General features: G+C 41.9%; 1 protein-coding gene across 1 annotated transcript in view; it reads left to right on the top strand.

Annotated features, from left to right (window-relative positions):
- NTRK2 (neurotrophic receptor tyrosine kinase 2) overlaps window positions 1-5916 on the top strand; it is a 311995-nt gene extending 306079 nt beyond the window's left edge. The window contains 2 exon segments of the mRNA XM_066367881.1: window positions 1823-1981; window positions 2837-5916. Of these exon segments, the coding sequence (XP_066223978.1) occupies window positions 1823-1981; window positions 2837-3022 (345 nt within the window). The 3' untranslated portion in view covers window positions 3023-5916.
- The last annotated feature ends 8102 nt before the right edge of the window (window positions 5917-14018 follow it).

Below are 14018 nucleotides of genomic sequence, written 5' to 3'. Positions count from 1 at the left end.
CCTGGCCAGGGCACACAGGAGAAGCGCCCTTCTGCTTCTCCACCCCCCCCCCTCTTTCCTCTCTGTCTCTCTCTTCCCCTCCTGCAGCCAGGGCTCCATTGGAGCAAAGTTGGCCCGGGCGCTGAGGATGGCTCTATGGCCTCTGCCTCAGGTGCTAGAATGGCTCTGGTTGCAACAGAGCAATGCCCCAGATGGGCAGAGCATCGCCCCCTGGTGGGCATGCCGGGTGGATTCCAGTCAGGCGCATGCGGGAGTCTGTCTGACTGCCTCCCCATTTCCAACTTCAGAAAAATACAAAATAAATAAATAAATAAATAATATAAATAATATAAAGTGTCGTATCCTGAGGACTCCCTATATTGTCATCACCTTCAGGCCTGTCCAGGCAGCTTCCTGAGGAAAATCTGCACTTGTCAGTGACTACCTGTCACTGCAGGGGTGAGGAAATCAATAGCTGATGGAAGGAAACCAGCCCCTACTTAGTGTGGAGCTTTCGGTGTATTCAAAGCTGAACAGGAAAGATATGGGGGCACCTTAACCATGAGCCAGCAAATTATGTTCCTGCTTGTCAGATTTGGAGTCATTATACAGAAAAGAATGGAACACAACAAAGGACACTCTCCTCCTTTCACATTTGTGCTTTCTTTGATGCTAAGAGCATTATTTGAAGACACCAAGCATATGAGACATGTCCGACTCTCTTAGCACCTTGGGCTCTAGAGTTGAGCAACATTTTTGAGGCACTGTTTGTCCATTTCCTTTCTTTAATGAGTCAGAAATGGTTACTGAGAATTATAATTGGGAGGAAACTATATGGCAGTAGTCTCAGAACCCAGGGGCTGAGAATTGTCAATGAGATCTAGTTCCTGGTGTCTGTGAGCTCACCTGCTGCGCCGGTGTCAGGCATGGCATTTGGGCTGGTTGTGCTGGGGTTTACCAACATGAAGAGTGGGACTTACCACCCACAAAGCTACCATGCAAAAATTGGATGATGGTTTTAAAATTAGATAGTTCGAATGGGCTACAAACTTGGAAATTGAATGCTTCAGTTTTCTCCAGGAAGTAGGAAATCATGAATGAGTCTCTCGTCAAACAAAGTTCTTTGCCTCTGTAATGTTCTTGCCATCTAAGGCCTCAGCCTTCATGTTTTTACTAAAATGGGCTTTTCAAAACCGCACTTACTTATTTATTTTTGCCAATAAACTTAGTTGTGGTGCCCTGTCATAGAGAAAAGTCCTGAGCTCAGAGTCCAAAGACCTGACTTCTTGGTGTCTATAACATCTTGAACCTCAGTTGCCTCATCTGTAAAACGGGAATAATTTCTGCTTTGTTCATTGCTGGGTTTGGGGAAGGGGCTCAAGGAAGCACCATGCACTCATCTTAGCATCCTAAACTGGAAGGAAACTCCAGACTTGCTAAGGAAATAGAGTCACTGGGTGGGTCATTTTGGAATGAAGAGCCCTCTACTTGTTACCATGGTCAAAGTTACCTCATTAATTAAAAGTTTGCATCAGCCTCATACCAGGAAATGTGTGTGTGTGTGTGTGTGTGTATGTGTGTGTGTTATCCAAGTGAGTATCCACACAATCGTTAGCTCTACTCCTATCTAGTTTCATGAGAGAATTGCCCTCTGTCTCTGGTGCTTGAGATTATAAAGAAGTCATATTTTCCCTATGTGTTTATAAACAATTAATATTAATAAATTCAAATTAACAACGGAGGAAAAATGTACACCACATCTCTCTTCCACCTTTTCTTCTCTGATAGTGGGAACTTGGTTTGGGGGTGACTAATGCCTCCTTGTTTACCCCTTTTCTTCCAGGTTGGTGGCCACACGATGCTGCCCATCCGCTGGATGCCTCCGGAAAGCATCATGTACAGGAAGTTCACCACAGAAAGTGACGTCTGGAGCCTGGGGGTCGTGTTGTGGGAGATCTTCACGTATGGCAAACAGCCCTGGTACCAGCTGTCCAACAATGAGGTGTGCAGTGGGCTGGGTGACACCCTCCTGAAGGGCTGACACTGAGAGGGACCCCCTGGCCAGAAGTTAGGACACGATCTTATGTGACTTTGTTGGGTGCAGCACCTCCCAGATGGCCTGCTGTGTACCTAAGTGTCATGGCCAAAGTGCAGTCACTCTCGGCATCTAAGAGCTCCAGAGAAAGAAAAGCCGTGTTTGCGGATACTCTTGTCCTTCCCTGGTGATGGGACTGAAGAATTGCTGCGTGCTGCTCATCTAGCAAATTAATAGCAGATGTGACATCCCGGCACCCTGAGAATCGAATAACCTTTGTGTATTATTCCAATAAGGCTTCATGGTTCTTTCTTTTTTACACATTTCACTAGACCAGTCACTTCTAGTGAAAAACTCAAGCATTTTTTTTCTATATTAATACTTTTGCCAATATGTCTATATTTGAGGCATAGTTTCTTGGTCTGGCACCTCACATCTTCTTCAGGCCCAAGTCTGCCTTTTACCCAAATTCATTATCCAAAGTGAGCACTCCTGTCTGCAGCCTGCGGTCCCTCACCAGTCAGCATCCTGGTGCAAAGATGACCATGGTTCTCAGGCCGTGAAACTAAAACACACTGGAATTCCAGGGTGAGGTTCAGGATCATTTCAGAAAGATAAATTCTTTTTCTACTAGTTGGTGACATCAATGAAAAAAAAAATGGGTATAATACAATTCAACATGATACACTAACCTATAATACTGCTCCCTTCTTCCTAAAGAATGAACACTGAGTGGGCTTCTTTAAAGCAACCCTCTCTGCACTGACATTTTATCCGTATTGTTTTTCTTCTTGTCTGATCCTGTCCTTGATCTCCGTCTAGGTGATCGAATGCATCACTCAGGGCCGAGTCTTGCAGCGACCTCGAACATGCCCCCAGGAGGTCTACGAGTTGATGCTGGGGTGCTGGCAGAGAGAGCCCCACATGAGGAAGAACATCAAGGGCATCCACACCCTCCTTCAGAACTTGGCCAAGGCATCTCCGGTCTATCTGGATATTCTAGGCTAGGGCCCTTTCCCCCAGACCAATCCTTCCCAAAGCACCTCCTCAGATGGGCCGAGAGGGTGAACGTCTTTTAACTGCCGCTGGATGCCATCATCTGCTGTTCTCTACTCCGACAGTGTTAACAACAGAGACACTCAAGAAGCTTTCAGAGGGAAGCAATGTGTACTTCTCCATCCATAGACACAGTATGGACTTCTTTTGGCATTATCTCTTTCTCTCTTTCCATCTCCCTTGGTTTGTTCCCTAGTTTTTGTTTTGTTTCTTCTTTTTTCTTTTTTGTCTTCCCTGCTTCACAGTCCTTATCCTTTCCTTTTTAATCGATCTGGCTTCTGCATTACTATTAACTCTGCATAGACAAAGGCCTTAACAAACCCAATTTGTTATATCAGCAGACACTCAAGTTTGCCCACCACAACTAACAATGCCTTGTTGTATTCATGCCTTTGATGTGGATGAAAAAAAGGGAAAAACAAATATTTGACTTAAACTTTGTCACTTCTGCTGTACAGACCTTGAGAGTTTCTATGGATTCACTTCTATTTATTTATTATTATTACTGTTCTTATTGTTTTTGGATGGCTTAAGCCTGTGTATGAAAAAAAGGAAAACTTGTGTTCTATCTGGGAAGCCCTTTAATTATGGGAGATTAAAACCAGAGAGAAAGAAGATTTATTATAAACCGCAATATGGGAGGAACAAAGACAGCCATTGGGATCAGCTGGCGTCAGTCCCTACTTAGGGAAAATCCCAGCGACTGTTAGCTGGGAGGAATGTATTCGGCACCTTCCCTTGAGGGCCTTTCTGAGGAGTAAAAAGACTGTTGAACTCTGTGGCATGGACTATTCATTTCCCATCACCAGAAACTCTAGAGTGCAGTAGAGAGAAAAGATAGCTTCCGGGAGACACCGGATGGCGCACCACACGCTCAGACCGTCTTGTCTTTGTAGGTCATGGTAATAGCACTGGTTTGTTTTTCCAAGTGTTATCCAACGATCCTTTGTCAAGTTCTGTTGAAAATAAGTGGATTCTTGTCCAGAGATCATTTCAGGGTTGGGTAGGAAAGCCAAGGACTTGGAAAAGATAGAACAAGATATACATGAGGAGGCAAGCTTTTCTTATATTGAACTTTTCAGAAAGCACTTCCCTCCAACCCTGACCCACCACCCACCTGTCCTTTTAACTGTGCAAGCAAAATTGTGCATGGTCTTCATCGATTAATTCCTTGTGTGCAGAAACTACTGCTCCAGACGTCGTGCCCCTGATACGTAGAGCAGACTTATAAGAGGTATAACTCATATAATTAGAGGAAGCTAATGGAGTTCATTAGCTGAGTATAAATGTCTCTGGGCCATAGGGTGGTGATGGGTTTTAACAAATATGGACCCTGAAGCCTGGATGTCTTCATGCATGTGAACCCACTGTGAGACGGTGGGACTGTGGGAAGGGCAAAGTCAATCCCAGAGGGAAAGAACCCTCATCTCTGGGGACATCATCAGCATTGATGTTCAGTGTACACAGGCCAAGTCCTTGCTCTGGTCTCTGATTGGGAGAGTGGTTTCATTCCAAGTGTCCTCCATTGTCAGTCTGCTGTTTTATTTTCTTCACTCCATTAAAAGAAGTAAAATGAAAAATGAGGCATGGCACGCCAATGAGAGGCTGTGCCTAGACCAAGCTTGGGAGGTGTGCTTCTGGGCACTGTCACAGGTTTTGTGAAATGAGGTTGTAAATTTAAATAGAAATTTACAGTTATTTGGGTGATCGGTTACACCAAGGAAGAAAAATATTTCTGTTCCTCAAGAAAACTTGCTACCCTCTGTGAGGGGACTTTTGTTAACCTGACATCTTTATAACACAAGCCAGATTGAAAGGAAGTGATTTTAATTCATCTTAAGTCATTTTATTTCATATTTGTTTCTGAAGGTGCAATTGCTCTGTTTCGGTTTCGCTTGTGCCCTTAATTACTGGAACCCCTTATTTTTCATGATAGGGTTTGAAAGGCAGTTCTCAACAAAAAAAGTGTCTATTAACAGAGAACACAAGGAAATCCATTAGCATCTGCAGTCAAGTGAAGGGGGTCGAACAAGACAAACCTTACAGTCCCTTCAAGATCTGCACTGGCCTGTGAGACCTGGGAGTTGTATGTTCTCTTTGTCAGTGAAAAATAAAGCCCTCCAGAATACACATAATAATATAATGAAAGCCATATCTCCATGATATATACCTGCATGTATATATCCTATTAAGGACCCATGGTACTGTTAAAACACTGTGGTACCCTGTGACACAGTAAAAAGGGGCAGATTTGTACAAAACTTTTCTAGATTCCATCAGCAGTGACCTGAAAACCTACACAGGTATGTCGTTTTGCATGACTGGTCAGCTGTTCTGGAGAAGATGTGGCAAATTATTTGTTTTATTTTAACAGAGAGCAAAGAGGCAGTACTCTAAAGGATCAGATTCCAGAAGGGCTGTGCAGTTTTAGAGCAAGGATGTGTTTAAGGCCAATGAGAAGATGGGAGCATTCCATTCCATTCCAGTGTTATCTTCCTCTGAAAAAAAAAAAGCAAAAAAAATTAACAAAAACAAAAAGAAACACCTCTCCTTACCTTTTGACAAGTCCCTCAAGGTCTTGAAATGAAAGGTTCTATGCAAGTGCAAAGCTTTATAGTTATTTACATTGCTGATTATTATTATTATTATTATTATTATTATTATTATTCTCTGTTGTCCCAAGAGTATGTACTGACTTCAGCGACGTCTTGCATTAAAAGAATACCAGATTGCTTTGAAAGTAGTGGACTGAACCACCAAGTAGCTTCAGATGTTCCCCGGTCCTCCATCATCCCCTTCTCTCACAGTCTTCTAATTTTCAGAAAATGAGCAACCCCACTCTAAAAGGCGATGACCACAGAACATAGCTTGCCATCAAATTCATTAAAAACTACAATAGTAGTGGAAAACCTAATTCGCTAGCCCAAATTCTGACAATCACTTTTATTAATAAATTGTTTTGTAGTTTTCCAGACAGTTTTCACATGTGTTAGCAGATTATTCCCATGTTTTTATAGGTGAGGAAATTGAGACTCAGGGACATTAAATGGCATGCCAGAAATCTCCAGGCTAGCTTCTGGCACCACTGGGACTTAACCTAAATGTTCTGACTCTGATTCTGACTCTGAAATTCATGATTCAGTCCACTAGAGACTCCAGGCCAGGAAAGAAAGAATGCTAACAAAGTCATGAAACAGGATATGAAGTTAGAAGAACAAAATGAAACACATGAGATGACAAGCAGCTGAGATATCATGATATATAATCATGCTCAAAGCTTCAGCTAAGTCCTTATACACTGAACCAATGTCATAATCAGGCTTCTGTAGACAATATTTTGAACTATGCTATAAAGGATTATATCAGAATTCATATTATACATATGTGTTCACATCAGTGCTACCTGTGGTATGTTTATGTATTTATATGTGTGTTATAAATACTTGATTTATACAGAGACAAACACGCATACATAGTGTGTTTGTCTGCTTATGTATAAATGTATAGGCACACAGTAATAGAGATAATTATAAGTAGGGTGCAGTATGAATACTTTGCTTAAAATCTGCTAAATGACCAAAACTCTTTAATGTCATATTGCTGTTAGTGCTTCCATTCTCCATGTGGATAGGACTACACCACACTTCTCAACTCTGTGCAGTACTGCATGGATGGAAGGCCAACTTAAGACAATGTGCTTCCCTAAACAGATGACTCAAAGCCATCCTGCTCTACTGAGTCCTTTCTCTGGCTCCTTGCAAAGCAAAGTGCAAACTGAACTAAATCTCCTTAAGTAAAGGTCCAGGAAAGGAAAACAGATTTTTTCATCTTTTTTGCATATTTGTATTATGCTTATCTTGTCCCACTATGACCCCTTTATACTTGTGGTCAGAGTTGAAGAATTCCAGAAGAGAGCAGGGATGCTGGGAGCTCAGTGTTTCAATGGCCAATGAGGAGAAATCCAAGACCCCACAGCGAGGTGAGCGACGCTGAGGAGTTCGCACATCCAAATGGGAATGCGAGCAACAGCAGTGTCCAAGGCCGTCCTATGCAAAGAGCCATGACGAACGGGGCTCCTGGTCAGGAATAGACTTTTCTTTTGATCCTTTCCTTTTGCAAACTGGACCGTCTAACACGCCAATGGCATTAAGTTGTATATCTAATCAGATAAATGACTGCATACACCCACCCTCAATTCTCTTGCTCTCGCTCCTTTTATTTTTTTCCTTCCAATGGAGGACTTTTATTTCTAAGGTTGAGCTTCGGTTTGACCCTCCATCATTGTTACAGAGAGGGATGTCTGGTGAGCCAGCTCCTGAGATGGCTAAATGAGCAGTTAAAGCAATTTCTTTCCCACACATCATAATGGAATGCAGAGACTCCAAGGTTGTGACAGCAAATGTTATTTTACAAAATTAGAGGCGGGCGGGATTTGTAGTTAAATGGGACAGCATATGAAGGGTATTTTCTTGTTGTCCAGGCTGGATTGAATCACTGCTTCTCGAGTCAAAGGTTACTCAATATCTTTAGGTTTTGAATTTTTTCCCTTTCTCTTTTAATATTTATTTATTTATTTATTTATTTATTTATTTATTTATTTTGCTCCATTTATCACAAACATGAAGCAAAGCAAAAAAAACAAAAAAACATAAAACCATTTATGTATGTATATGTGTTGCAGGCAAAACACTGTGAATTTCACAACAGCAACCAAGCAACTATTTTGCCATCTGACTATACGTCTCAGGAGACGAAATGGGAAAACACGGGATGTCATTTTTTTAGTCTATGCATTCTAGGCCAGGTCCATGTGTGTTTTATTTCTTTGGTCTGTGCATTCATCAAAATGATCCTGAGTGAAGGTTGGCTGAACGCTGAACATACCGGAGCAAACATCGTAAAAGCTGCTAATAGTCACCTGTCTAAACCGGAAAATAAAAATTGGAGAACATAAAATGAAATGAAATGTAAAGGCCTACATCTTGCAGCTTGCATCTCTTACTATTGCTTTAAAAATGTATAAAACCGCTGGAAATGTTTTAAATGCAAGGTCTTTGAATTAAATGTGGATTTTAAATATGTAATCTCTTGACAAATGACCAAATTATGGTAAAATATTGCTCCCTGCCTTCATTGATCATTATTGGTCACTTACAAATCTGCCTAGAGATGTGGACACTCTGCATTTGCTTCTGTACATGAAGAGATGTTTGTATATATCTGGGCCATACACACACACACACACACACACACTCTCTCTCTCTCTCTCTCTCTCTCTCTCTCTTCAATATCTCTCTGAAGATATATTGCCCCTTAAATTGTGACCTGGTATTTGGAACTCTTTATTTGCTTTATTTTCTTTTTAATGTGACGTCTCTGTGCTGATACTTCCTGGTTCTTGTTTTGCAATCTGTTTTGAGGCCCATCGCTTTACTAAGACCCACTGCATCTTGGCTGATTTCAAAGTGACACCAGAGTATCAGTGTTTATAAATAAAAAAGTTTTGTTTGTAAATCATGTGACCAGCTTCTCTCAAACCTGACATGGAAAGTCTCTTGTACTACAGTGTATTTAATAAAAATGATGTCTTACAATAAATAACACCCTCCAAAAGAGAGACTAGAAATGATATGGTTACTTTAAGAATGTCTAGAATTGTCAGAGGGCATGGTGTACCCTTTTACCTGTCTGTCTGTCTGTCTGTCTGTCTTTCTGTATTTTAGATATGGTCACTGTAGATACCTGCAGTGTTCATTAGATGAAGGTAATGAGAGTACATGGCCTTCAGAACAAGTTCCCTGAATGATCCCTTCATAGCCTGGCACGTAGAACATCACTGTCCAATAGAACTTTCTGCAATGATACAAATCGCCCCTCTACAGTGTCGCATATGGTAGCCACTGGCCACAGGTGGCTAGTTAGCACTTGAAATGTGGCCAATATGACTGAGGAATTGAATTTTAAATTTTGTTTCTATTTCAGTCAGGTTAGATTTAAGTAGCTGCATGTGTGTCGGCATGGAGTGAGAAGATTGACTCACCACGAATTCTGAGAGTTCACACCTGAGAAACCTGCCAAGGGAAATGTTGGGTCTCATGGCAGGCTAGGGTTGGGAATTAGTGCTGACAATTAGAATGACCCACCAGCAGAAGTAGCAAAATTGAAAATACCACAGTCTTTTTGCCTGTTAACCAGTGTTTCCAAAATCATAAAAGCCAAGGAGGACAAAATACGGGTCGCTCGACAGGTGTCTTGTAGCCTGACTCTTCCTTGCCATCAGCGCAGCCCACCCACACTTCTATTGCTCAGTACGGCACAGTCACATTCCCAGCAGCTGACCTCTTCCCCTGGACCTCGAGAGGCACAGGACAGCGCGGCAACATTCCTGGTATCGGCATCAGGGACATAAGATCTGGCGATGGACTGTCCCAAGAATCAAGCTCCTCAGGCGCTTTGCCTCATGAACCCCACACTCCCTCAATAGTACAGATATGTTTTCCTGAGTTAAAATATATATATATATATATATATATATATATATGGTGAAGTTAAGCTTAGCAGGACTTAGAAAATTTAAAGCTGTGTAAGGGGGGGTTGGGGGAACAACTTGTCCAAAAATCCAGATAAGATTATGTATCCCTGTGAGGTCAAAGTGTCTATCCCACTCAAAGAAAGTATGAAAGTGTGGATTGAGGACAAAAGTCCAACCACTGAAGCCTTGGCCAGCCATAACCCAATCTGGACTATCAAAAATCCAAATGTTTACCAGATTACTTTTTCATATGCCCATCACTAGTACAGTTACAATGCTATGAGTTTAAATTCCAAATTCCTGAGTTTTCTTGAGCCCTCAATGGTTTCTGGGGGGGACTCATCTACCCTCCTCCTCAGATACACTCTCTTTGTTCGCTCCTAAGGCTGCCTAGAGGCTAGGATGAGAATAACACTTCCGAAGTATTGGGATTAGGAACCTCATTAAAACTTGCATCCTTTCCTTCACAACAAACTGACTAAGCACACAAATGCTCACTGTAGGCAGGGTGTCATGTATGTGTGCTAGTGTCCTGTGGCTGCTGAGACAAATTACTACAAGGTCGGTGGCTTAAAACAACAGAATCCTATTTGTTCACAGTTCTGAAGGCCACATGTCTGAATGAACTGAGGTGTTCGCGAGGCCCGTGACCGTGAAAACTGAGCTGGCAGGGAATGCTGGAGTTGAAGTTTTACCATGTGGCTGTTAAATACTAGCCCTATCACTGAAGAGGAAGGGCCAGTACTTCCTTAGTCATGCAATTTATAAGCCTCTGAGCCTCAAGGTCAGAAATCTGGGTAGCAAGATACCCTTCTTCAGGAATCTAACTTCAGTCCTATGAGATTGCTATGTGCAATCCCAGAGAGTGATGGGCATTTTCCCTGAGAACACACATACCAGCTACTGATTCCGTCACCAGGATTCTTACTCCAAATCATGATATTCCAGCAGGGCTACTGTATGTACTCTCTACCCATTTGCCCTGGTGTTTACAATTTTTATTTATTAGAATTTTCTTGGCCATTTCCTAAAATCAGTATGTAAGTTTTATACAGGCAGAGATTTTAGTGTCTTTGGTTCCCTGTCTGGAATGACTCCTATCATGATGGTAATCAATCATTTTTGAATGAGTGACTGTATGACTGAATAGATGGATGGGTGTTAAGGAGCTGAAGAGGTCAAGAAACTAGGCAGGTACTTATAGTAGAATGATGCTTGGAAACAGGGAATATAACCATAGGTTAATCATTTTAATCTTCTGAAGCTTTGGATTACCTATTTATAATCTACCTAATATGGGCTTTTTTTCTAGGCCCAGCTGAGTTAATTTGTACTTTTACACCGTAAATTATTAGTGTAAATGACTTCAAGTGTTCCCAAATGAGAGGAGATTTATTTTTCTTCCTAATTTCATTTGGGGACCCCAGACAAGCCTTCAGAAGAAGCAAGATTACCATGACTGAAAATAAGGATGGTTAGTTTTTTATTTTCAAATGGACAACTCGAGTTACTACAGCCATAAAAAGAATCCATATCTTCAGAAGTATTAAGAGTCCCTTGGAGAGGCCCTCCCTTTATGCTTGCTGGAAATTGGGCAATTATTCTGAATGAAAAAGCATAAAAATAATTCTGCAGCCTCTCAAGGGTGATGGTTATTTTGTTCAATTCGGTCTGACCAGGAAACTTTTCTAGAGTGAACTTTCAAAGAGCACTTGGCAAAGTTATCAATAACTTTTTAGTTCTAGGACAGAACTGTTTGGAGGCACTAGTGGCCTTCCTGGCTTTGGGGTAAAGGTGGCTATGGCTAGAACGGCTCTCCAGGGACTCCAATGGCATCACAGACCCACGGGTTGGAAGGGCTGTAGAGGGCAGTCCTGTGTACATCCTTGCCAAGGGTCTAGCACCAGTGAGAGGGAGTTTATTTGAACACCTCCACCTTCTCCCCCACCCCAAACCCCCAGCCCCAGTCCATTTGCCTTTTATAAAGCTTCTTTCACAATCACTTCCTGGTGCTGAACCAACAAATGCCTCTCATGGGCTCAGATCTCCTGGGAGTGCACAGAATAACTCTTATTCATTATGACTTGGCACCCCTTTATGACTTCCTTGTGGTCTTCCTCCCACACCCATCCCTCTACAGAAAACTCTGAATGCTTGCCAAATACCCGGGAGAAAGGGCGAGGAGCCCCGCTCTGCCTGGGGCCGCTGGGGCCCAGGCTGTAACTCTCTGGCTGCTCTTTCACTGCATCAGCTCATTTTCCCACCTGTTCTTAGGACACAACTCTTTCTTATTAACACAAGGAGAAAGTAACTTCCTAAGGAATCATAAGTATTAAAAGTGAGGAGTATTTCTTCTGCTCCAGGAAAAGAAATTATCAGTGGTGTCAAGACAATTAATAGAGCTTCTCACAGCTCTTCTATTCGAGGTCCATCCAAAATCTCCCTGGGTGCTGTGAAAAACGAGGAGGAGGGAGTTTGAGTGTTCCACAGGGTAATAAGCTTTGCCATCTCTGATGAGAGATTTAAAAAAAAAAAAAAGGTGAAAGGCATTGCTTATTTGTCTGTTCAGCTAAGAGTGGGGGTGTTTGCTAACCTAAAGATAGCCTTAATTTTATTTGTTTTTCCTAAGAAACATCTGCTGGTACAATGATTAGGCACTGGTGTTCATTAACACAGGAAGTAAAGTGTCTGAGGTTTGTGTCACTGGGAGTATTTGAGAACAAAATAAGACAGACACTGTGGGAGTGATTTTAAAGCATTTTCCACACTGTGCAAAGGTTTAGCCTAGGAGAATGTCTAGTATTCAGGAGGTGCAGTCACTGAGAATACAGTTATCTATAGTAGTCGGGAGTCATTCTCCCTGGAACCGTGGGACAAGAGGAAGATGGATGACATCGACCACGTGTCCGTGTCATGCGAGGGCCTAGGGGCGGCAGTACCTCAGAAGATGTTTGCTGAATAAATTATTTTCTCAGGCATGCAGTGAAAAGAATCCAGAACATTCTGTGCACCTTTTCCATATTCTAAAGCCTCATTTACATTCATTACGACATTTTTTCTTACTAACATTCCTATGAGGGCTGAAGCACAGGCTCCCCCACCCTCATCTTACAGATAAGGGTCTGGTCATGGTCCCATGAGTTAGGGACCAAGTTAGAACTAGAAGGCAAATTTCCTAATTCTTGAGTTCTAATTCTTAGGACACAATAATCTAGTCTGTAACTTTAAGAGAAACCCCCCAGACTCATAGTTCTCATTTATTTATAAGATCAGAGTATAGTGTCACTATAGCTTCAGTCCCTACCTCCTCCCACCCTCCTTTCTTGGTTTAAAAAAAAAAGTGATGCTATTAAAAATTAGATTTTTGAACATGTCAAGTATTGTCTGAAAAGTGTGATAAAAAATTTTAAAAATTTAAAATTCAGTTTGTGCACTTACAAATCTACTTTTCAAGACTTCCAGCAATAAGAAATTGAATAGTCATTTGAAAAAAAATGCAAGAATCAATTGGATTTTCCCCATTAATTAAAGGAGAGAATTGAACAGCTCCATAGAGACATGATATGACATTGTTCGTTGGCTATGAGGAAGGGGGGAGTAGGTGTAACACTCTAACAAAGTTGGAGATTTGGAGCAGGCCTTGGGGATGCTCAACTTGTCAGGTTACAGATCAAGAAACTGAGGCACAGAAAGGATATCAGGAGTCATGTAGCTGTTACAGGCAGTGCTGACCTTTACCCTCAGGTTTCCTAACTTCCAGAGACTTGACAGCTGTGGGACTTAATGTTCTATTTCTTTACTTGCCTGCAGTAAAAGAAAGCATTTTCATCACAGTGACCTCTGTGTGTGTGTGTGTGTGTGTACACACAGGGTGTGTGTATATTTGGATGTGTGTCCACAGCATGACTTATTTCTTCCTTCATCTCCTTTCTCCACCAAACAGGCTTCAACAACTACAGTCAAGCACTATAAAGGATGTGCATATACATTTTAAGTATCTACAAAATAAATTTTGCTATGTCTCAATAGTAAGAATGAAAAAGCCAAACCACATTCTCTTTAAATATTAGTTATCTCTAATTTCCAGATTTTACTCAGGAGCTCAGTCCCCAGTAACAGGGCTAGAAAAACATCTGGCAAAACTGTGTAAACAGCTCCCCATTTATGTCCTACATGGGCCCCCACCTTTCAGTTTCAACCTTGGCTCTTGGAACCTGCTGCCCTTTTGGGACACAGTCCACCCTCCATCATCTTACCGACTGACTCTGTATCCCTCTCAAGTCTTTTTGAAGAGATATTTTGGGAAGCAGCACACGCACATCCAGAGACCAATTACTCAATCTCCTAGCAAGTATGGAGATGATGGAAGTATAGCTCTTCGGTCTCCTAGCAACAGCGTGGGGGGAGGCTGGAAAG

Source organism: Saccopteryx leptura, chromosome 2, assembly GCF_036850995.1.
Source record: "Saccopteryx leptura isolate mSacLep1 chromosome 2, mSacLep1_pri_phased_curated, whole genome shotgun sequence".
NCBI classification, from domain to species: Eukaryota; Metazoa; Chordata; class Mammalia; order Chiroptera; family Emballonuridae; genus Saccopteryx; species Saccopteryx leptura.
The sequence above is the reverse complement of the archived record's forward strand: the minus strand, read 5'-3'. Positions and strand labels throughout refer to the sequence as shown.